Source organism: Cherax quadricarinatus, chromosome 17, assembly GCF_038502225.1.
Source record: "Cherax quadricarinatus isolate ZL_2023a chromosome 17, ASM3850222v1, whole genome shotgun sequence".
Lineage (NCBI taxonomy): Eukaryota > Metazoa > Arthropoda > Malacostraca > Decapoda > Parastacidae > Cherax > Cherax quadricarinatus.
In genome coordinates this window covers 12,776,359-12,802,283 of record NC_091308.1, presented here as the reverse complement: position 1 = coordinate 12,802,283, position 25,925 = coordinate 12,776,359, and the positions used below count along the sequence as shown (strand labels likewise).

The window sequence follows — 25,925 nt, the reverse complement described above, 5'->3', positions numbered from 1 at the left end:
CCCGCGGTCATAGTCTCTCTAAACTCCACCATACCCCCGGCCGGGGGTATGGTTTGTTTGCAATCGTGTCATTACGATTTCTTGAGTCATCTTAATCTTGTACTGGCACATACCCATCCTGTGCACGGTAGTCAAAGTATCGCAGAGCAAGTGATGGATCCAGGGACTGGACCGCAACATTTGTGTTTGCTCAGTAAGTAATATTGGCAAAGAACTGTTTATTGAATTCAAAACTATAGTGATAAGTTAACACAGTCACTAATGCAGTTATGTGCTTAAGGTGTTTGCGAGTTATTTACACTTAATGTGTAAATAACTAGCTCTGAATTCATGTTTTTTCTCGAATTCTAGCGCATAATGACTCGGTTTACCTTTGGTTATATGTACTTAACCCGGTAGTGTAAATTCCCCGGGCAGTAGTGGCATACATGAATCTGCTGACCTTCTTAGATGTGTCATAAACATGTGATTCCTCTTGCATGATAAAATGATGATAAATTGACTAACTAATGTCAGTTCACGATCACAACTGCAAAGAAAATGATAGGATGGATAATGAGAACGTTCAAAACAAGAGATGCCAAGCCAGTAATGATCCTTTTCAAATCACTTGTTCTCTCTAGGCTGGAATACTGCTGTGCATTAACATCTCCGTTCAAAGCAGGTGAAAGTGCAGATCTAGAAAGTGTACAGAGAACCTTTACTGCACATATAAGTTCCATCAAACACTTAAACTACTGGGAACCCTTGGAAATGCTTGACTTGTATTTGCTGGAACGCAGGGGAGAGATGCATCATAATCTACACATGGAAAATCCTAGAAGGAATGATCCCGAATCTGCAGATAGAAATCATTCCCTACGAAAGTAAAAGACTGGGCAGGCGGTGCAAAATACCTCAAGTGAAAAGTAGGGGCGCCATTGGTACACTAAAAGAAAACACCATAAGTGTCCGGGGCCCAAGACTGTTCAACAGCCTCCCACCATGCATAAGGGGAATTACTAATAGGCCCCTAGCTGCCTTCAAGAGGGAGCTGGACAGATACTTAAAGTCGGTGCCGGATCAGCCGGGCTGATCTACAACCAAAGTAAGTGAGTACATCAAGCACACAAACATTCTTGTATATCAAACAAGCACATTCATACAACCCAAATAATCAGCTCCTCTCCCTGTAAAATGTAAATTCATATACAACCGCACACACATCTCACACCGACCTCCATGTCACGAATCCACATACACATTGACATGGGTACACAGGACAGGAGAGATAGTGGGGACATGATAATGACATAAAATACTGAGAGGGATTGACGAGGTGGACAGAGATAGAATGTTCCAGAGATGGGCCACAGAAACGAGGGGACACAGTTGGAATTTGAAGACACAAATGAATCACAGGGATGTTAGGAAGTATTTCTTCAGTCACAGAGTAGTCAGGAATAGTTTGGGAAGCGATGTAGTGGAGGGAGGATCCATTCATAGCTTTAAGCAGAGGTATGATAAAGCTCATGGTTCAGGGAGAGTGACCCAATAGCGGCCAGTGAAGAGGCGGGGCCAGGAGCTATGAATCGACCCCTGCAACCATAACTAGGTGAGTACAGTCTCATGAGCTTATCTGCACTCTCCTACACTTTTGCTAAAATTAAACAATTTAAAGGCAATACAGGGGAATTAGCAGTGAGATTCTTGTCTTTAAACTTTATTTTCTTTATAAATAAATTTGACTAAATGATTTAGAAAATCCCTAACATAGGGAGTAAAGTGTAAATGAACTCAAACCGAGATGCACTTCTTTCCAGGTGTACCTGTAATTTTGCTTTCAGTGTATACACGTCAAGCTTGATACACTCATCAGAAAATATTCAAAGTGTAAACTATTGGCGAAAACAACAGCGAAAGCAGTCAACAAAGTATCATAAATTATATGCACTGATGACTGACTGCATACAAGCTCACTGGCTACACTTCCTCTGCTATTGTTAACATTTGCTTTGAAAAGAATTCTGAAAAACCATGTCGAGTTAGTGAAGGAGTTAACAATCGTGCCCGAGCATTACAAAATGAAACCTTTGTTGTAGAAAACTACATTAACGTTTCCTTTTGACATTGAGAAAAACCTGTTAAAATTTCTGGTTCTGTGTCATGATTAAATGCAACAAAATGGTGCAATGATAATAGAAAAAATTAAACCAGGGAGAGTCAAGCTGAAATAGAGAGAGGAAAAAGAAATAGTGTATGCTTCTTGTGGACCGCATCTCGTATTTATATATTCCTACATGATGAGGCTGATAATTTACCAAAAGAACGTTCTTTGAGGGAAGACATAAAATAAAATCCTGGTTTGCTCTTTTCAAGCATCAGAAATAACCAGAGTTTCTTTTTAATGATTCTCTCTGTCTCTGTCTCTTTCTCTCTCTCTTTCTCTGTCTGTCTGTCTGTCTGTCTGTCTGTCTCTCTCTCTCTCTCTCTCTCTCTCTCTCTCTCTCTCTCTCTCTCTCTCTCTCTCTCTCTCTCTTTGTCTCTTTTTCTGTCTGTCTCTCTCGTTTGTGTATTCTTATGGGTGAGAACAGCCTGGTTGTTCTACATTTTTCCTGTCTAACACCTTGTTATGGTTGACCTGAGTGAACTCGATGTTTGGTTTGGACTTAATGGTTGTAAATTCCATTCTTCATTTGCCTCTGGGAGCAAGAGTCGTCACTCTGAACTAGTCAGAGAATTCATAACACAGCCACCTAGCCTAACCTAACCTATTAGGTCTTGTTTAGACGTAGTCTATGACTGGTATTGATTTGTATGCTCTGTTGTGTGGACTTTGGGTCATGTGCTAATGCGTTACACACTTTTAAATAACAGAATGTTGGTAACTATGTGGTTAATCTGGTGTTGAACTTTGACGTGGGTTAATCAGAACCAGGAATTAATTCAAATGCCTTTCTGTTCGTGGTTCTATTGCTTCTCATTCAGGCTGCATTTGTTTATATTTTATATCTTTATGGATTAAATTCAAGTGAATTTACACCTCTCTATCCTAGACTGGTGTATGTGAAACAGTTTTTTAGCAGTAGTTGTGCACCACTAGTCATGTTACAGTCTATGCAAAAAAGAATAAATACCGCCGATCATGTAACAAACAGAAATGATTACAAACGTAATGAAAGGGAAAGGTCAAATGACCAGATATTGATGCCATGTATTTTCTGTGTTCGCTAATATAGCTCAATTAAATGTGTTTCATTCATTCTTTTTAAAAAAAATTTTCATAGACTGTAGTAAAGCAATGGATCGAGCGTATCACATTTACTTTTCTATTAACCAACAGATAAATATTTTAATTAGCTTGTAGGTCATGTTGTAAAAATCGAGCATTACTGAAAACCTATAAAACGGATAAAATGGAAGAGTATAGCAAACACTACCATGTAACTCTCAGTGATAGGTCATTCAAGTAACGCAAACATTGTAATAGGTCATGCAAGTAACTCAAACATTGCGATACGCTCAGAAAGTAACTAAAAGACTCTGGGAGGCTTAGAAAACACCCACTGCGTGAGGGAAACCTTGTCAGTAAGAATCACATGATTCCGTTTTTATTCATCGTGTCGGTATTTTATATTATACTCTCAAACTCAGGTATGATCAGGAGGAAACTCGAACAGTTGAACACAAACCAATAATCAAGACTCTGGATTAATCACTTTAACTCAGTACGTATTGTAACTGGCTTAATTGGAAAATACCCTGACCATCGTATTGAGAAAAATGATAGGTTATGGAATACAAGTGTCAAACACGACAGATTTCGCTTATAACTTCAACTGAGAGTCCTACAGATGTCCCCTTTGACTTCGGTATCAACAACAAAAATGTTAACTGGGAACAAATCGGTCATTGCCTTATTGAAATAAGGTGTGAAGGTACCACGAGTAGCATAATGTAAATCATCATCTGGAGAAGATGAGCTTAATGGCACTAGAAATATGCAACTCATTCTTACCATTAATAAAGTAAAAAGGGATAGGTGAAAACTCCCTATGATTCTTCAATAGGCGAAATTTCTCAAGATGGAAGACTGTCTCTAACACACACACACACACACACACACACACACACACACACACACACACACACACACACACACACACACACACACACACACATATATATATATATATATATATATATATATATATATATATATATATATATATATATATATATATATATATATATAATAATAGATACTGGTTCGAGAAACTAAAAATTGAAGCTAAAATTGAAAACATCACACAATGCCAGAGAGAGAGAGAGAGGGAGAGAGAGAGAGAGAGACGGAGAGACAGAAACACAGGCGGACAGACAGACAGATGAGTGAAAAGTGTGTGTGAGAGTGAGAAAGTACGAGAAAAGGTAAAGTGTATTTTCACTTGATCCATCCATGTATAATATTCATTTTATACAAGGCAATTCACTTTGTGCCAACAAATTTGAAAGTCATTTTTAATTTAGTATTTCAATGCAAATGGTGACCATTTTGAAAGCAAACTCATGCATCAACAAACAAATTTGAAACGGCACTTAATGTGAATGGAAATGGGAATGAAATAGAATCTTTCATGGGTTTTTGAGTGATTCCATTAAACTAAAAAAAGAAACTTTAATGATATAATTAAAATATAAAAAAGGATGCAATAATAATAAAATTAATAATAGTAATAAAGTGGCAGATAAAAAAATCTCAAGTCTGTATTATTATTGGGAAGTTTTCTCCCATATAAGTGTCCTCCTTCCATTGAGACAGAAGATTAACCCAGCAGGAGAGGACGCCACACCTCGAGGAAGCTTGAAGTAGTCTTGGAGTAGTAGACGTGAAATTCTCTCTCCGTCTCTCTGTCTCTGTCTGTCTTTCTCTCTCTCTGACACTTGGACGGTCTTACTGGAGACTGAGCCATTTGTGTCCACTAGGGAAGGACAAGAGTTTCCATGGTGACGAAATGTTTCCAGGGAAAAGACAGAATAAGGACATAAGTTTCCAGAGAAGAAGTGTTTCCACTGGCAGGACAAGAGTTTCCAGGTTAAGAATGCATTTCCATGGTGAGGAAGAGGGTTTCCAGGGAAAGCAATGGTTTCTAGTTTGAGATCAAGGGTTTATAAGTGAATAAGTGTTTCCGGGAGGATCAAGAGTTTCCAGTGAAATGAAGAAGGGATCAAGAAAGTCATCAATATGGAAATAAAGATACTGGTAGCAGAGAATTCTTTGAATGCTACGTTTTACCCTCGACTGGGTTTTGCCAAATACGTTAAGGTCCAGCTTGGGGCGAAACGTTGTGCTGCAGGGATTCTCTGCTACCAGTGTCTTTATTTTCCATTTGTCGACTCTTACCATTGTCTGCAAAGATACCATCAACATAAATGTGTTCCCTTAACACAGACCTGATCCAAGGGAAGGCCAAAGGCGTCCAACGGTCGCCACTGGACCCTAACCCCATCCTTGCAACTACAAGTCTAGAGCTGTACCTACTAAGTCACAGTAAGCTTTATACAATACCTACTCAGCCACAATAAGCTTTATACAGTACCTACTCAGCCACAGTAAGCTTTATACAGTACCTACTCAGCCACAGTAAGCTTCATACAGTACCTACTCAGCCACAGTAAGCTTTATACAATACCTACTCAGCCACAGTAAGCTTTATACAATACCTACTCAGCCACAGTAAGCTTTATACAGTACCTACTCAGCCACAGTAAGCTTTATACAGTACCTACTCAGCCACAGTAAGCTTTATACAGTACCTACTCAGCCACAGTAAGCTTTATACAATACCTACTCAGCCACAGTAAGCTTTATACAGTACCTGCTTAGCTTCACACAGATCGCGAATTTTATGTTATGGTAAGATTCTCATACCCATATGATGACTGTTTCATTTCCCGTGGTTAGGCTAACATGCGGCTCCTCGCGTGGCAGCTGGTAGACAGGGTTACAGATATATATACAGGCCCTAGCATGGCAGTCTTCTGACGCTCTGCGAAGAAAAAGAACAACGGGTGTTAATAGCCGCTCAGTGGTAGGTGGAAGCTGCAGTGATAGACACTTATCACTGATAATTCACAAGTTTTAAACGTCTCTTTTGCAAAGTGGGCTGTTATAGCGGCAATTCACCTGCTCTCCTCTCAGCATATACACAGAGATACACACCTTTTGGCGTATGTATGCTGAGAGATATACACCTTTCAGGATATGTACCCTGAAATATACACCTTTCGGTGCACATACACTGAGATATACATTTCTCGGTGTATCTACACTGCAACATACACACGTCTCGGTGCAAAAACACATTAACATTACGAGGGCTGAGCACGTGCATATTATACTTAACGATGCTGTCCAAGGACGCAAAAATTCAAGTTTACGTGTTATGGCTCTTACGTTAATACTTGAGTAGTTTGTCGCGTTAACAAGTTCTCCTGAAGAATTTGTTGAATATAAATACTGTGCTTGGGTTTCAAGTGTCTCCGGTAATGAATGTGACGACTTAGAGAATTTTATCGATGAGTTGTATTACAAAGATACTTAAAGCTAAGCAAGCCTTTGTTTTTAAAGAAAATTTCGCTCACAGGTGAGAGTTTTTCAAGTATCTGTGACTTGTAATTGAGACTTTCCCTGTACAAGAACATTGTTCCAATAAATAATTACTCAAGATGGGAAGGCTTCAATGCAGCTAATTATGGGTATCAAGACAGACTATGCAGTGTAAGGTTTAATGGGACGACGTTTCGATCATGTTAATCCTACCCTTAATATCAATTCGGTAATGCCTTTATGCTACCATATCGGTCAGAATAAATTAATCTTTCAAATTCTGAACATATAAACTTGTTCCCTCGAGATGGAGGCTCCTAGCGGGGTTCCTTCCCTGCCATGCTTCCCTGGAATCCTATGGTTTGTTGCTACAGCGTGTATCCGAGGGATCCTCACTGCTCCTACCATGCTTTTGTGGAGTCTATTTTTGCTTTCCTGCGAAGATATCAAAGACTTGTATACAACATGATTGTGTATATTCAACCAATCTGTCGGTATGTTAATACCGACAGATTGTGGAAAACAAAAGACACACATACAATCAACAAATTTGTTGAAAATGGTGACTGAGCATATGTCTTCATCTCATGCTCCTTCGGTGCTTTTATGGAGCCCATGTGAGCCTTCCTGCAGGGTATATCTGAGGGATCTTGGGTGCTCCTGTCGTGCTTCTCTGGAGTGTTCGGGTGTCATTGCAACATATCAGAGATACTGGATCCCCAGCGGTGCGTATCTGGTAATCGTGAAATATGTCTGTTCTTGTTTATATACCTTGTGAACTGTGTGTGTACTCACCTATTTGTACTCGCCTATTTGTGGTTGCAGGGGTCGATTCATAGCTCCTGGCCCCGCCTCTTCATTGATTGCTACTGAGTCCTCTTTCTTCCTGCTCCATGAGCTTTGTGTGTGTGTGTGTGTGTGTGTGTGTGTGTGTGTGTGTGTGTGTGTGTGTGTGTGTGTGTGTGTACTCACCTATTCATGGCTGCAGAGATCGATTCATAACTCCTGGCCCCACCCCTTCGCTATTCCCCACTAGGTCCAATCTCTCCCTTCTCCAAGAGCCTTATCGTACCTTATCTTAAAGCTTTGTATGGATCCTACCTCCACTACTTCACTCTCCAGATTGTTCCACTTCATGACAATTAGGGCTGAAGAAATACTTCCTAACGTCCCTATGAGTCTTCTGAATGTGTGTGTGTTTGTGTGTGTGTGTGTGTGTGTGTGTGTGTGTGTGTGTGTGTGTGAGAGAGAGAGAGAGAGAGAGAGAGAGAGAGAGAGAGAGAGAGAGAGAGAGCGAGCGAGCATTCCCCTAAAAAAGAGTCCTGGCTCCTTCATTATTTCTCATCCCCGTACATAGAATAACAAGACTGACCATAGCTTCGTATCATCCTTATTTGGACAATAACAATAAGCATAACAGTAGAAGACATGGAAAATGTGCAGGATGATATTGATAAAGACTTCCAATATGCAACATAAACATGATGCTCAGCGGTGATAAACTACAATTGCACAGTTGTGGAAACAATGAAGAACTGGAAAGAAACATTGTATACAAAACACAAGAGGTTCATTTCATATAACAAAAATAACATGTAAAAAGGCTTGGGTATCATAATGTCAAATGACCTTTCATTTAGAGAATACAATAAGTCAAATGCTGTAAAGGTCAGAAAAAATGATAGGGTGAATAATGAGAACATTCAAAACCAGAGAAATAATGTCGCTGCTAACGTTATTCAAATCACCTTTGCTCTCTCGTTAAGAATGTTGATCGGTATAGACAGTTCTGTTCAAAACAGGAGAGATATCAGACCTTCATAAGATGTAGAGATTATTTTCTGCCTGAATAGACAAAATAAAACATTTCAACTATTGGGAATGTCTGAGTACTGGACGTGTACTCTCTGGAGCAAAGAGGAAAGAGTTACCTAATATTGTGTACCAATCAACCGTAGAGTTTACAGGAGGATGATTTTATAACCAGCACTGGCCCTGCTACATATATGGACCACTTTCTAAATCCCCGTCCATTCTTATGTTTATGTATTTGCTAGTCATTCATTATGACTTATTTTAAGTTTATAGATACAGCTGCGTCACAGTTGTTGGTTGTTTTTACAACAATATCACAGAAATGCTCATTGTAAAATCATCTTATTGTAACCTCTGTGGCTGAATGGTACAGCAGTAGGCCGCTACACGCATGGACAAGGTTCAAGTCCCCGTCCAGCAGCAGCAGCCTAGTTGACCAGGCAAACACCAGACGAGCCTGGCCCAATGCCCGACTCTGGGAGTAGAAAACTCTCGGAACTCATGAAAGGCATGTCAAAGGTATATTCATTTCATAGTCGTCCATTACAAAAGAATGGACGGGAGATCGAACCGTGGCCCTGTTGGTAGCACTACCCCTAAGCTAAAAGGATTTCAATAAGAAGAATGCGGAAACAGAACTTATGTGCACGTTTCCATTAGCAGCCATCATTTATGACTCTGATGTCTCTTTCCACAGTCCCAGTAGCTTTTGCAGTAAATCTATTCTCACGGCTCTCAAAGTCACCAGTTCATAGACTAAATGGTGTAATTACTACATTACTTTGAGAATAAATTTACTGCGATAGGTACTGGGGCTGTGGTAAGGGACAGGAGGGTTACAGACGATTGCTGCTAATTGAAACATGAACAGAAGTACTGTTTCAGGATTCTTTCTATGGAAACTCTTGTAGCTCAGTGGTAAAGTACTGGACCTGCTACCACCAAAGCCACGGTGGGAATGTAACTGATCTAACTGGTAATTCTTTTATAAGTTAAGCATTTCCAGGTGGCTTTCATGGACAAAATAGACACAAACATGCACTCAGTGGTCACATCATTAAGTACACCTTTGTAATACTGGATAGGGTCCCCTTTGCCCTCAGAACAGCCTGAATTCTTCGTGGCAGGGATTCAACAAAGTGCTGGAAATATTCCTTAGAGATTCTGGTCTATGTTGACATGAAAGCATTATGCACTTGCTGCAAATTTGTCAACTGCACATTAATGCTGCAAATCTCCGTTCTACCACATCCGAAAGGTTTACGTCAAATTCTGACTATATCATCTGCACGTCGCAGCAAAAAATCACGATTCATTGGACTAAGAGATGGTTTTCAAATGTTCAGTTTTAGTGACTTGTGCCTACTGTAACCTAAGTTTTCTGTCTTAGCTGACAGGAGTGAAACCTGATGTGGTCTTTTGCTGCTGTAGTCCATCCACTTCTAGGTTCGATGCTTTTCTGCACGCTGTTAATTTAGTTACTGTCGCCTTCTTGTCAACTTGAACCAGTCTGGCTATTCTCCTCTGACTTCTCTCGTTAACAAAGGCTTTGAAATTCACTATTTTCTCTCAGAAAACTTGCGATTTTGGCTTAAATAGCAACGCTCTTCTTCCCGAATAAGGCAAGCGAAAATTCGTATATGCAGTAATTTTGCAAAAATAATTTTAAACCTAACGAGAAAAATATATTACATTGTGTGTTTATTATTAAATTATTGTAAACTTATCCCAAATATGTTTAGTTGGATTAGGCTAAATTAAGTTGCGCTTATTATAATAAGGTTAGATAAGTTTTCTAAGGTTCTTTTGGTACAAAATTATATTTTACATTAACATAGATTAAAAAATATATCTTTAAACGAATATGTAGGCTGTAAGCCTACATGACTAGTTCCCTAGTTCCCTCTCAGTGGGCATGCCACTTCAACCCGCGTCACCCTGCCCCTCTCTCACTTCACGACCAGGCATCCTAGAGTTAAGAAGGCCTACTCCTCTCTCCGTCGCTGGCATGGCCCCTTGGGGCCATGGGCACTGACACTGCCTGTGTACCCACGATATCGCAAATAAAGTAAGAAGCCTCCGAAGCCTAATCATTACTCCCCTACCAAGAACGACGCAAACAACCCGTAAACAATGATGACAGCATAAACATGTAAGATAAATTTTTAGAAAGAACTTAATTTTAAATGAATTCTTGCTAATTTACCAGTTTTACCTATTCGGATTATATATATAAAATCCATTGTGTACGTACAGTATATTAAAAGTTATTTCATTCATTATATTGCAATAGATGATGTCAGAGTTTGCATTTTACAAGCGCAAAGGGAGCAACAACGTAGCAGCAACATTATATGAAACACTTCACTGGTCACCTTCAGTTGATGCTTATTGTTCCCTCAGAGTACAGCATCTCTCGACCATTTTCTTAAAAGGTTTTAAACTTTAATATCATGGGACGCCAACCTCGACAACTGGCAGAGGTCCTTTGACCTGCTTCCCTCTTCCATGTCTGTTTCTTTGTCCTGCTTCCCTCCTCCATGTGGGTGGGTGTGAGTTGGACCTGACTAGCTTGTGCTACTAGGTCAGATGCTGTGCTCTTCCCTTAAGTGATTGTGACTAACCTGACTAGGTTAAGGCATTGGCTTAAGCCGGTGGGAGAATTGGACCTGCTTCGCATGAGCCGGTAGGTCTGCTGCAGTGTTCCTTCCTTCTTATGTTCTTATGTCTGTGTCTTTGTCCTGCTTCCCTCCTCCATGTCTCTTTTTCCTGCTTCCCTCTTCCATGCATGTTTCTTTGTCTTGATCCCATCCTTCCTATCTGTTTAGTTGCTCTTATCCCGCCTTCCTGTCTCTCTCTTTGTCCTGGTCTGTCATTTTACAGGTTCTGATTCCATTAGTAACATCTATTTCTTTGTCCTGATCTTCCCCTTCCTGTCTGTTTCTCTTTGTCCAACTGAGTCTATTGAGAATCTGGCACATAGTGATCATGTCTCCCTGTGTTTTGGCTCTAGAGTTGTCACGTTCGATCTTCCTTCATAGGTCATTCCTCTTAGATCTGGGACTGATATCATCACTGGAGATTGCCTAGAGGCTGGAGAAGAGCTCTTGTTCCTAACTACTGGAGCTATTTTCCCCCTTTTTGGTAGGACCGAATTTCTTTACCTTCAGTTTCTCTCGGTATATGACGCCTGAGAGTTTAATGCTTTCTTATGAATATATAACTGCTCCTCCTCTGTTAGTGTGACTTTGTCAATGGTCCAAGTCGGACCGAAACGTCGTCGTAAGCTTCTGTCTTTTATGTGCGGGTTATTTGTGTATCGTTCCAGTCACGGTATTGTGCCTTTTTGTTATTTACTAGTTTCGTAGGTTGTCTCTGGACTTTCTCTAGTTTCTTCTGCTTTATCTCTCAGGTGAGGGCTCCATGTTGGTGATGTGTACTCTACATTTCTGACATCAGTCATATATAACGTTTTGAAGGTCTCTTCACTGAAGTATCTTATAGCGAGTTTTAAGCTACCCAAATGCATAGATGCCGCTGTGGGTATTTGGCTGAAATGCGCCTATGGTGGTATGCTTACCTAGGGGGTCCTTTATCATGTCTGAAGTTAGTAGCCTTTCTATCACCAATCTCTCGTCTTTTCTCTACATCAACGATTTTTATAAACACACACTGGCCATTCTTGTACTTCCGTAGCCTTTTCAGGTCTTGTCCTTTGATTATTCTGATGTGTGTGTGTATATCTATATGCCGAGTACATAAGTGTGTGCATTACTGCCGTGCATATCTGTGCGAGCGTTCCTCCATGTACACCAGATTGTGCATTCCTACCCTATTTTCCAGTGTGTACGTCCTTTCCAAGAACATCTGTGTGTGCGTGCGTCCGTGTTGTGCACATCTGTGAGCGTCTCCATTCACCCATTCTGACACTTTTCTTTTCCGTTAGAGAGATGTGGTGGTGGGAGGAGCAATGGTGAGGAAGGTGAACTTGACTGGAAGTAAGAAGCTTCGATGTCGCCCACCAGGGAACATGTTCAAAAGCTTGACGCCCACCGCCAACCAGCCTCTGAACATTTCAAGTTTTAACGTTTCAACATTTACTGGGTGAAATGAACGAACATGAAAGATTTACCTGTAAAAGCAAAGGTCTAAAAGACATTATATATATATATATATATATATATATATATATATATATATATATATATATATATATATATATATATATATATATATATTATATAATGTCGTGCCGAATAGGCAGAACTTGCGATCTTGGCTTAAACAGCAACGCTCATCTTGCCATATAGAACAAGCGAAAATTTGTGTATGCAATGATTTCGCCAAAATCATTCTGAACCTAACGAGAAAAATATATTTCACTGTGTTTGTTTAGCATTAAATTATTATAAACAAATCTAAAATATATTTAGTTGGGTTAGGCTAAAATAAATTGTTCTTGTTATAATAAGGTTAGGTAAGTTTTCTAAGATTCTTTTGGTGCAAAATTAAAATTTTTTACATTAACATTAATGAAAAAATATATCTTTAAACGTATAAGAGAAAGTTTTAGATAGAACTTAATTTTAAATGAGTTCTTGCTAATTGACCAGTTTTACATATTCGGCACGACATATATATATATAATATATATATATATATATATATAATATATATATATATATATATATAATATAATATATATATATATATATATATATATATATATATATATATACATATACATATATATATATATATATATATATATATATATATATATATATATATATATATATATATATATATATATATATTATATATATATATATACCAACAGACACAGCTGTCTTTAAAAGGAACTTGCTAGTTCACTCAGGTCAACACTTGATCATCTAGGTCGTGGTTTCTGTGTTGTATTACGTGCTGCTAGTACCAATGGCGTGACTGATCTTGTCAACAGCCAAGACACCTAGCCTAATACCGGGCCATGGGAAGACTGAAACCCCCGGAATCGACTACAGGTAGACTATAGATAGACAATAGGTAGACTACTGATAGACAACAGGTAGACTACTGATAGACAACAGGTAGACTACTGATAGACGACAGAAAGACAACAGGTGGACTACTGATTGTGACAATCTCACTCAGCTTAGTTCTGTAAAGTCTCACTTTATAATTTCCCATTTAATGTGTTTACCGTCGAAATTGAATTTGCTGAGCACACCTTCATGTCGGTTTTTGCTGGGCTGCTGAAGACTGAGATTTAAATAAATCTGAAATTCAATTCGGTTGGTCACCTAAACTTCCTAATGGGATTATTTATTTTGTTGCTGTGTATACTGTAACCTTTTAATGTTGCCTTACATTGAATTCGCCAGAGCAAGACTAGGTTTGTCAACGGGTTTCTAAGGTTTTCCACGGTGGTGTTGGATTTTTCGTTAGTCGGTCTTTCAAATGTTGTATCTAATAGTTTGTATACACTTACAATGATTACATACGACTTAAATTTTCACTGGCAAACCTTCGACTACGTCATTTGTGTTGTTAAGTAACTCGTGACAAGTGAGCGACTCTTTAACATACTAACCGACTTTCTATTTTAGACTGTTTTCTCTGTCGCCTCTAATAAAACTGTGCCCAGAAATTCACATGTCATTGTTACAGCAGTAATACCGTGTGTCTGTCAATAGTTCAAACATTACATTTGACTCGGTGACGAGTCCACTAATTAAAGTTTTTTTTTTTTTTTTGCTGTCTGGTTCAAAAACTTTGTATGTTTTTAAAATTGAATAATTTAATATTTGTTTTTACACAGTTTTTGGGGAGCTAATTATGGTTCTGATGAGGGAACTGTTGTTTGTTTCCCGTCCAATATGGCTTCGAAGTGGTGGTGGTACATTCTTCATTATGTCTTACCATTCTCTCGCTTTCTAACACTAAAAATTTCTACTGTCTCTGATTATAATTAACAAAGTTTGTTTCATATGGACGTAACTAATTTGTCTTGTTTTTCCTATGTGGCAGATAGGACAGTTTGTATCATAGCATGTTTCCTATTTATTGAAATAAAGCACATTCTTGGGTGGAAAAACCTGCAGATCTTGGAATGACATATACCTTTAGATAGGAGATTCCTCATCTGCGGTGAGGACAGCGTGGCAGACTGTGTGGGCAGCGTGGCAGACTGTGAGGAGGGGGGGAAGGTCATACTAGATACCCACATTTCCCTCACTGCCACCAGTCGTTAACGGAGCACTTGTATATTTATTTTGTCTGGCTTCAGTAACTTTAAGACGTGTTTGCAGTGATATCGAGGCAGCAGGACAAGCAGACTCTTGCTCTGACTTAACCAAGAAAATTACGACATCGTAAGTGTGATGAGTTTCTCTCCAGGCAGTGTTGTTGTTAACTTAGTCCTGAGCACGACGGTCCTTCCCTCACTGATTTTTTTTGATCTGCTTATTTTCTAATCCTTTATTTGGTTATATCCCTGAAGTGGTTAGGTTTTATAATAGTGAATTCACTGTGACTTCGTTATTCCTTCGTGTATAGTTGCGTCTCATTATACCCAACACAGAAGCCTGATGAAGGAACACGTTACCTGGATAACGAAACTTGTAGCGTTAGAAATATGGCGCAAAGCTTTCGCAGATAATAGCGCAAGTATATGAATAAAGTAAGTATTTAAAGTATGAGGTAAGTATTTAAGTAATAAAGCGATGGCAGGGAATTACTTGTAAATTACGTTGACTTCCATGACTCCACCAGACAGAAGCGGAATGCTGAAAGGTGGTCATTAAAGCGTGAACACACAGGTCGTAACGAGAGACTAACGAGGGACTGCCAGGGGTGACAGTCGCCTTGTTTACTCACCTGCACATGTTCTTTACAAAAGCACAGTTCATGTTTACGAAAGTAAAATCTGTTGTTTACAAAGGCGTAGTAGATGAAGCGATGCGTAGAGGATTACAAACAAGATATGATTACTAAGGTATCATGTGGTCTTCACAGAGGTGTCGTAGATGGTGAGTGTCGTATATTTTTATAAAGGCGCAATTTATGTTTGCAAATTTGATACTGAGTCTGTAAAAGCATCTACTGATGTACAGATGTGCAGTGGATGGAGTGTCGTAGATGATTATGAATATTCAATATGTGTACCTGTAGGGCGTTCCGAGGGTCGACGCCCCTTTCGCGGTCCATGACCAGGACTCCTGCTGGATCAGGGTTTGATCAACCAAACTGTTACTGCTGGTCGCACACAGTATAAGGAACGACCCGCAACCCAGCTGATCAGGAACTGACTAAAGGAATATCTAGGGGTCTATTGGTAATCCTTATGAATGAAGCTATTACAGTTCAGGAGTCCCAAAGGCCTGTTATCCTGGGTGTAAAGGGAGCAAAATAAACACAGCAGAAAAACTTTTGACTTGTATATCCTTCACCAATTTAGAACAGAAGTATGTACACTATGTACAACAATAGGTATTAGTGCACTCCACGGTAAGCAAGGCAGAATAGAAGCCACTAGAGAGCAGACCGTGCTTCAACCAGTTCTAGAATGTTAATGACAAGGGCAGACAGGTGAGTGGTACCCACATCACCTCTGAGATTGCCAAAACCATCTTCTCATTGGCTGGAACCTGGGTACTGATTGAACGATGGGGCCCCATCGTCAACCCTTAGCCCCTGGTTCGCTGGTTGGGGGAGATAACCTTTCAATGAGGGTGTGTACATGCACCGAATAAAGGTTACGTACTCTTTGCATGCCACAGAAGCATAAAAAGGCACAATTTCGTGACTGGAACAATATACAAAAAAAAAAAAACACGTAAGAAACAAACTTATGGCGACGTTTGGTTCCGATGTGGACCATTAACTAGTCACACGGAAGCGCTGAAGGGAAGGGAGCCAGAATATATGAGAGGGGACGGGAACGGGAATGGTGTAACGAGAGAAGGGAATAGTATTAGTGGTAGTAGTGGTGGTGGTAGTAGTAGTAGTGGTGGTGGTAGTAGTAGTGGTAGTTTGGGGTTTGTGAAATATTTCATGACTGAGAGTTAAAGCCAAGATGAGTTTCGTCTTCTGCTAATTTTCTCTTCAAGGAAGGAGTGACTGACAATGTAGAAAGTTTGTACTGAGGGATTTTGAGATACATTTACAATATTTGAGTATGAATGATATGATACCCAAGATTCTGAATTGTCTAAATAAAATTGACATGTCTATCAAGAGCTGATATATACCACCTCCACAGAGGGATATCAAGAGCTGATATATACCACCTCCACAGAGGGATATCAAGAGCTGATATATACCACCTCCACAGAGGGATATCAGGAGCTGATATATACCACCTCCACAGAGGGATATCAAGAGCTGATATATACCACCTCCACAGAGGGATATCAAGAGCTGATATATACCACCTCCACAGAGGGATATCATGAGCTGATATATACCACCTCCACAGAGGGATAACAAGAGCTGATATATACCACCTCCACACAGGGATATCAAGAGCTGATATATACCACCTCCACAGAGGGATAACAAGAGCTGATATATACCACCTCCACAGAGGGATATCATGAGCTGATATATACCACCTCCACAGAGGGATATCATGAGCTGATATATACCTCCTCCACAGAGGGATAACAAGAGCTGATATATACCACCTCCACAGAGGGATATCATGAGCTGATATATACCACCTCCACAGAGGGATATCAAGAGCTGATATATACCACCTCCACAGAGGGATATCAAGAGCTGATATATACCACCTCCACAGAGGGATATCATGAGCTGATATATACCACCTCCACAGAGGGATAACAAGAGCTGATATATACCACCTCCACAGAGGGATAACAAGAGCTGATATATACCACCTCCACAGAGGGATATCATGAGCTGATATATACCACCTCCACAGAGGGATATCAAGAGCTGATATATACCACCTCCACAGAGGGATATCATGAGCTGATATATACCACCTCCACAGAGGGATATCATGAGCTGATATATACCACCTCCACAGAGGGATATCATGAGCTGATATATACCACCTCCACAGAGGGATATCAAGAGCTGATATATACCACCTCCACAGAGGGATATCAAGATATAGGAGCCTCTCTTTAAAAAACAGATGATTAATTTTCTCTCTGGATCTTCTACGTTTGGATAGTTGCTAGGTTAATTGAACTTAAAAGAGGTTAGTGACTACATAAGGGTCTTTGTGTGTGCAGGTAGCCTGTTCATCGCCAGTCAGCCGTCAAGTGCTCTTGATCCGAGGGACTGTACGTATTCTTCCTTGTATTCTTCCTTTCCTTAGTTCGATGCTAAGTGCCGCCCAGGTGATAGAAATCCCCTATGGGTTTAGCGCCTTCCCCTGAGTAAATATACAAGGATATACACCTCTCGGTGTATATCCTTAGTTTACCTCTCTTTGCTGACCAGAATTCCATCGTGCTGTTATTAAATGAACTTACTTTTCGTCTTGTCTTTCATTCCATGTAATTAAATTAACATGATAATGTTTTGTAATTTTTGTCAAGGTTCTAAGAACCTCCCTCTGAAGGAAGGTTCCTTGACGCTGGTGAGGGGCTCTTGATCTAGGGATTTGGATCTGTGCTCCGGTTCCTTGAATTGAGCCTGAATACCTTCCACATCCCCTTCCCCACAGGCGCTGCGTAATCCGACGGGTTTAGCGTTCATTGAGAAGCTGTTTATGATGTGTCAGTTTTCTTCATGTTCTCTGTACTTAATTATGACTATAATATAAAATTGTAATGAACTTTGTACATAATTAAAGATATAGGCAGCGTTACCGCCATTGTGCATGAAAAGGTTAATCGATTTTTTTTTATATGGGTCCATTATTTTTTAACCAAACAAAAGACAAATTTTTTGGCTACGGAAAGTTTGAAACTCGCGTCGTAAAGCAGTGAAGAATGTTTAAAAAGGCTTAGTTATTGTTAACAGTTGTTCAGCTGTTGTTTACATAGATTAAGCTCGTGGATACAAGTGTTTAAGAAATGTTTATGTTGTGGATACATTTCTAACATGAGACAGACGTTAATGATTAAGTAATTTGATAGTGATAAGGTGAGGATGGTGTTTAGAAACATTAAGACTTTGTGTTTTTTTATTAACCCTGAGGGTTAGTAGTCCAGGATAACCTAAGAAATCCTTAGTTCCCTTCAGTGTGATGCAGCTTGGTACAATTGGCTAGGATCCAGGTACCTACTTACCTACCTACCTACTGGCAGGTGAACAGAGGCAGTTAATGTAAGGAATTATGCTTAACGTCTCCACTCGCTTCAGGATTAATACCAGGTCATTCAGGTGTTAGCCACAGACGTAAATATATGAAAATAACGTTTTCATATGTTTACATGAAAGAGCTGAGAGTTTGAACAGAGAGAAGAAGAGAGCAGATAGTTGCCAACGAAGGAAAAAAAAGCTGAATACGTATGAAAGGTTTAGAAAGACTGGTTTAATAAACATCACTGAATGTTTAAAAGAAAATGAGAGAGAAAAACTGGTTGATTAACATATAGGCTGGACTGGTGAAGATAGGTAAGTTTTGAAGAAAAATAAGACAAAATAAGAAGATGGAAATACTGAGTTGTTAGAAAGATGGAGAATGCAAAACAGAAGGTTCTGAAAATGGGAAGACTGGAAGGTTTTAGAAAAAGAAAGACTGAATGGTTTCAAAAGATGGAAAGACAGGAATCAGTGGACGACTCTTTTAAAAGTAGATGGAAAATTGAATTGCAATAAAAACATAGAAGGTAAAGACCGAATGGAAAATTAAAAGGAAATGTGGTGGATTGTTTAAAAATGGGTCTTGAAAATCGTGTTACAAGGGATGTGTTTTGTTATATCTCTCCATTTATCACATATATGTTGGTGCGAAATATATGAACCAAGCTAGAAGGCAGCGTATCTCCTCATATTAATGACGAAGGCTTGAGCCTTCACCACTCTTTGCGACCCACACTGGTTTAGCACAAGATATAAATCACTCAATTGTGTGGTGTCGAGATTTCTATATAAAAGTGGTTGACCAGTAGTTAAGGCTACCAACATGAAGTCTGTTATTCACTCGGTAGCTGAGTCGGTATGACTGTCGACTTGTAATCTTAAGATCGCTGGTTCGAGTCCTGAATACTTTCAACATAATTTGTAACTTTCATAATATGGCGAGATTCTCTCTTAATTTTATACTCTTAATTTTCAGTCCTTGGAGACGGATCCTCCTCTCCTGTTGTTGATACAAAACAACGTTTTCTTTCTAAGTTCTAAATGTTGACTTGAAAAAACTCTAGTTAAAACATAACGTTGCCCAGAGAGAAAGAGAGAGAGAGAGAGAGAGAGAGAGAGAGAGAGAGAGAGAGAGAGAGAGAGAGAGAGAGAGAGAGAGAGAACACTTTGCTACCAAAATGCAAGTTCCTGATCCAGCAAGGGACCCTCCTTGGCTAGCTGCAAGAACTGTGTCAAAACTGTCAGTGGTGACAATAAGGCAGGAGGAGGTGCATTTCCTTCTTAAATCACTTGACCAAGAAAAGGCTGTGGGCCCAGACAAGTTGAGCCCAAGATTGTTGAGAAGATGTGCAGACCAGCTAGCAGCACCTCTAACTCGCATCTTTCAGCACTGCCTAGTACAGTGTAAATGGCCCTCTCCATGGAAAGAGGCAAATGTAGTCCCTGTTCACAAAAAGAAGAGCAGAGCAGAAATCAGCAACTACAGACCAGTGTCACTCCTGTCAATCACTGGTAAGATCCTTGAGACAATAATCTCAAGACAAATGACAGATTTTTTTGACTACCACTCACTACTTTGTGATCGTCAATATGGCTTCAGGAAAGGTTACTCTGCTGCTGATCTGTTGTTAAACCTCTCCACTAAGTGGCACCAGTCACTGGATGAATCCAAAGTCAGCTGTGTGGTAGCACTGGCCATTGCTGGCGCTTTCGACCGGGTGTGGCACCAGGGCCTCTTAGCAAAACTTCAAGCACTGGGAATTGCAGGCTCTACGCTATGTCTCCTCAGTGATTACCTTCATGGTAGATCTCTAAGTGTAGTCCTCAATGGAACGGAATCAGCAAGGCATCCTATTGGGGCAAGCGTTCCACAAGGAAGTGTGCTGGGTCCACTGTTATGGAATGTCTACTTCAACGACCTTCTTCATCTCATCCCAGAATCACATGCATATGCAGACGACTGTACACTGACATTCACTTATCCAAGAGAAGAAATGCCAGCTGCTCTAAGCTACATCAATCACCAGCTGAGAGCTATATCAGCTTGGGGAAATAGATGGCAAGTAACATTTGCACCTGAAAAAACGCAAATGATGTTCGTCTCTAGGCACCATGATGGTAATGCTGGCGCAGTAGTAAGGATGAATGGGACGATGTTGGCACCTGGAGAAGAAGTTGATATCCTTGGGGTGAAATTTGACTCCAAACTAACCATGAAGAACCATGTTGTAAATCTTGCAAACAAGGCAGCCAGGAAGCTTACAGCACTTCGCCGTATCTCGCATCTGCTTGACAGTAGGGGTTGCAAGATCCTGTACGAGGCACAAGTACGCTCACACCTTGAGTATGCTCCACTTTCTTGGTTTGCCTGCCCCCCCTCTCATCTGCGACTGCTTGACAGAGTAGAGAACAGAGCAAGACGTCTCATCTCTCGCCTGGACCCATCCTGGATAGATCTGTCATTTCAGCAGAGCCTTCAACATAGGAGGGATGTGGGTGGCCTTACTGTTATGTACAAGGCCAATATTATCAAAATACCACACTTGGATCCACTTCGAGGACAGCGTGAAACAAGCTTTTATGCCACAAGACGGGCAGAAAGCAGCAACTTCACTCTGGCTGTACCCTTCTCCAGAACATCACTCCATCTGAGATCATACATACCCAGGATGACTCGAGTATGGAACACATTCGTACAGCATAATGATGTCAACGAGATAACGTCAGTTGATCAAATGAAAATGCTGGCCCACAGATGGCTCCAACTTCATCCTGTTCCCTACTTGTATGTCTCATAACAAAAATGCTTTCAAATGAGCTGATGTAGGTAACAGCTCTTAGCTTGCCAATAAAGTTAGGAATCCTTAACCTGTAAATAGCTGTCAATAAAGCTAGGGATCCTTAACCTTGTCAAACCCTGTGTAAAAAAAAAAAAAAAAAAAAAAAAAAAAAAAAAAAAAAAAAAAAGAGAGAAAGAGAGAAAGAGAAAGAGAGAGAGAGAGAGAGAAAGAGAAAGAGAGAGAGAAAGAGAAAGAGAGAGAGAAGGGAAGAGGGGTTTAATACCTCTTAGCTAGTAAATAATGCTGTGTAAAGAGACACAGACAGATAAATGGATGTAAATAGCAGCAAAAATGAGCAAGAGAAAGTTATGGAGTTAATTAATATACTAGAGGAATGAACGAAATAAATGAGAGGGAATGATGATGAAAGATGATAATGAAAGAAGGTCAGAGCAAGACAAATGAGAACCCTCTACTCTTCCTCCTTCTCCTCCGTCTTCCTCCTTTTCCTCCGTCTTCCTCCTTTTCCTCTTCTTTCTTCTTGTTCCTATCTTCTCTTTCTTCCCTCTTTATTTTCCAACTTCTTACTCTTCTTTCCTCATTGATTAGCACAAACAAAGAAGAGGGAACAACTGGGGAGAGAGAACAATGGAAAAGAAAGATGGACACAGAAGGGCTGGTAATAGGTTCCTTCTTACTGATGCTCTCCCTCCCTCCCTCCCTCCCACTCTCCTCCCTCCTTATTACCCTCCCTCCTAGTCTTTAACCCCCTACCACTTCTAACCTACCCTGCCACCTCTACTGCCTCCCTTCTTATTACTCTCTCTTCTTCTCCCTACCACCCTGTCTACGTGCGACGTTCCCTCAGTTTTCCTTCCCTCCCTTACTTCCTAACTCCCAGTTTACCACCATCTTCCCTCCTTCCCTCTTTCATCCTTCCCTCTGCAAAACTGTTAAACAGGAGAAAAAATAGCTTTAAAACCAATAACAAAGAAAAACTGCTACTAGAAACCCCTCGTGTGATGAGCACTCTTGCTTCTTAGAAACCGTTCCATGCTTAGTTGAAGACATTATTTGTTTGCAAAAATATTCTATTATTCTATTCAAGATTGATGGACTGACCACATCGTCTCAAGGTTGAGGGACTGATTACCTCATTCTCCTCCTGTTCTTCAAGTTTGTCCTTTGCATGGGCTGATGAAGCCACTGTGTGGCGAAACGTTTCCTTAATAAAGAGACCCAAGAGTTGCACATGTGTCTAATTTAACAAAAATATTTGCTGGATTTTTGTTGATGACTTAACTATCCATAACTCTGATGAGACAACCACTGGCTTAGTTCCTAATGCAACTTGGCTCCGAAATTCATGAATATTTTGTGAATAAAATGGTTAATTTGATGCCGTCTTGGCTTGGCGCTCCTGCTTTCTTTTAATTATTTTTTAGCAGTTGGAGTTATTGCATTGTTATTTTTTAGCAGTTGGAGTTATTGCATTGTTTCTTGTTTATTGATGTATAACAGATATTTTGGACAAACTGTTTGCAGGAAGTGGAACGACTTAATTCTTTAATTATAAGATAACTCCATTTTTTGGAGTGATCAAATCTAAATTATTGATTTTCCCAGACCATACGCATCAGCAGGTTGTAATGACCATGGGGGCTAGCGGGCGCCAGCAGCAAGAGTCTAGTTGACAAGGCAAGCACTAGACAATCCTGGACCAAGGTCTGGCTGCAGAATATAGAAACTCTGGAAACCCTGACACACTACGATTTACCGTTGGCTGTTATTTAAGGTATCCATCATTTGGTTTTGAAATTATACCAAGACTGGGGCAGCCACTCCCCTAAATTTAGTGTGATGACTGGTGTACTGTCCTTATATTCATCAGTGATTATATAATTTTTCTCTTATTCAGTATGAACAGCTACATCAGAATTTTCTGCTGAACTCTTGAGGGTATTTTGTGTAGTAAAGCAACAGAGAAACCTAGTCCTAGAGCAGGCTACGAGGGTAGTATAACTCTTAAAAAAACAAAAACACTTTTTCTGTTTTATGTTAGATTTCCCTTGTGATCTTTAGGTGCTTCCCAAATACATTTTTGGAATTGTTAGTAAATTATCTGTTGTTTTACAACGATTAATATAGCCAGAGTATTTGACAATGTTTAATTCAAGTGTGAGTTTTATGAAGGCATTCAGAGGAGCACAAAAGTCTAGTTGATCAAGCTGTCAAGAGGGAGGCCTGGTCTGGACCGGAAAGTAAAGATGATGATCCTAAAAGCATCTACGTGTGTTTGGTTGTCAATAGTTTCTTAAAAAAAAAAATGTTTAATGTTGAATGCACATTGGTTTGTTTATTTTCTTCATTTATGCCTTATTACGTGACTACCATGAAGAATGACTTGTGACAAAAAGATCTGGAGCCACACTCCCCTTTCTTCCATCAAATCCGGACACTATTTCCCTAGTGTTTTATAAACCTAAAGGGTTTAGTGCTTTACTATGAGTATAATTAAGAATCATCCGTGTTTATGACTTTGATTTGAGGATTCTCTGCTGTCTACACACACACAGAGTCCTAGGACCGGTGCTGCTTCTGGTATGTGAACGACATGACGGAAGGAGCAGACCCAAAAGTGTCCCTATTTGCAGATGTGAAGTTGATGAGAGGAACTCAGTCGGACGAGAACCAGGCGGAACTACAAAGGATTCTGGACAAGCTGCAGACCTGGTCCGGAAAGTGGCTCCTGGAGTTCAACATCATCAAGTGCAAAGTCATGAAGATTGGGGAAGGGCAAAGAAAACCGGAGACGGAGTACAGTCTAGGGGGCCAGAGACTACAAATCTCACTCAAGAAAAAGGATCTTGGGGTGAGTATAACACCGGGCACATCTCATGAGGCACATTAACCTAATAACTGCTTCAGCATATGGGCGCCTAGCAAAACTAAGAATAGCATTCGGATATCTCAATAAGGAATCGTTCAGGACCCTGTACACCGTGTATGTGAGGCCTTTAGTGGACCTGGAGTATACCTGGAAAGGGTTTCGGCGGTCAACGCTCCCGCGGCTCGGTCTGAGACCAGGCCTCGTGGTGGATCAGGGTCTGATCAACTAGGCTGTTACTGCTGGCCGCACTCTGACGTACGAACCACAGCCCGGCTGGTCAGGTACTGATGATGTTAATTATGATAATTACGTAAAAAGAAAAAGATTTTGTTTGGGCTATTAACGTGAAGAGTTAATAACCTAAGATAATACATTAAAAAGGTATAAAATACCGACAGGTTGTTAGATAAGACGCATATACAACAGTTAGATACCTAACTGTTGTGTGTTTTACCTAACATAACGCAATGTAATCAGGATGTTATCAGGATGCGACCCACACCAGTCAGGATGCGACCCACACCAGTCAGGATGCGACCCACACCAGTCAGGATGCGACCCACACCAGTCAGGATGCGACCCACACCAGTCAGGATGCGACCCACACCAGTCAGGATGCGACCCACACCAGTCAGGATGCGACCCACACCAGTCAGGATGCGACCCACATCACTCACCTAATACTCAGAAACCTACTTCCCTCTAGGAGAATAGGGACGGTAAGTGCAAGGAAACATGTCCACTGACTTTGCGAAAGTCTTCGACAAGTGTAACAAAAGTATAAAGGGGGACAAACTGCATGCAGAATAGATAACTGGAAAAGTGGACAAACATATATAACTACCGATTTTATTTAATGAAAAGGCCCACCATTTACCTTTTTTTCCCTTTACCCTTCTACTTTTCCCTACAAACCTTATATTCCTCCCCTCTACCACCTTCCGCTTCCACTTCCCCCTATCTATTGCCAGCAACACGCTAGTATATATATATCTATTCGCTAACATAATCCATCTCTCGCTTCCCAGAGGTTGAACTGATGCTGGTATTTAGATCGAACGGGAGTCGAATGATGGCCCTGCTGGTGTTGGTGTGCCTCACCTTCACCGCTACCGCAGCCCTGGGTGACCCCGTTGTGTCCTCAAACGTGACCCCTAGCCTCTCTGTGACCTCGCAGCCCCTGCCAACAGAGGTCACAGAGGTTAAGCGTGTCACAGAGGCAGGCGGAGGCACCGGTCTCCTGGGAATGGAGATCTTGAATCAGCAGATGGACTCCATTTCTCACTACGTCCTCAGAGACCCGTAAGTAAAAAGGCTTTTCATTACTCTCTCAAGTGCCGTCTGTTTCATGTTATTTTTCAGGGGTTTCCTAATGCACTGTGTTTAAATGTTTCACTTCTGTGTGTGTGTGTTTAAATGTTCCTCCTCTAGGAGAGGTTAAATGTTCCACTGCAGCGTGTTTAAATGTAATTTCACTGTGTGTTTTTAAATGTCCTTCCATTGTGTTTTTAAATGTTTTACATCTGTGCGTTAAAATGTTCTGCTTGTGTGTGTGTTTCCTTTC

At 40.4% G+C, this 25,925-nt stretch overlaps 1 protein-coding gene across 6 annotated transcripts in view; it reads left to right on the top strand.

Annotated features, from left to right (window-relative positions):
- The window catches only part of Mcr (macroglobulin complement-related), a 770,662-nt gene that overhangs the window by 197,194 nt on the left and 547,543 nt on the right, over positions 1–25,925 (top strand). For 5 of the 6 annotated variants that reach the window (XM_053773332.2, XM_053773333.2, XM_053773336.2 and 2 more), the window contains one exon: positions 25,390–25,663. In XM_053773332.2, the coding sequence (XP_053629307.2) occupies positions 25,390–25,663 (274 nt within the window). Of the gene's footprint in view, positions 1–23,137; positions 23,267–25,389; positions 25,664–25,925 lie in introns of those variants that run through there. The other variant, XM_053773335.2, reaches the window with a different exon arrangement.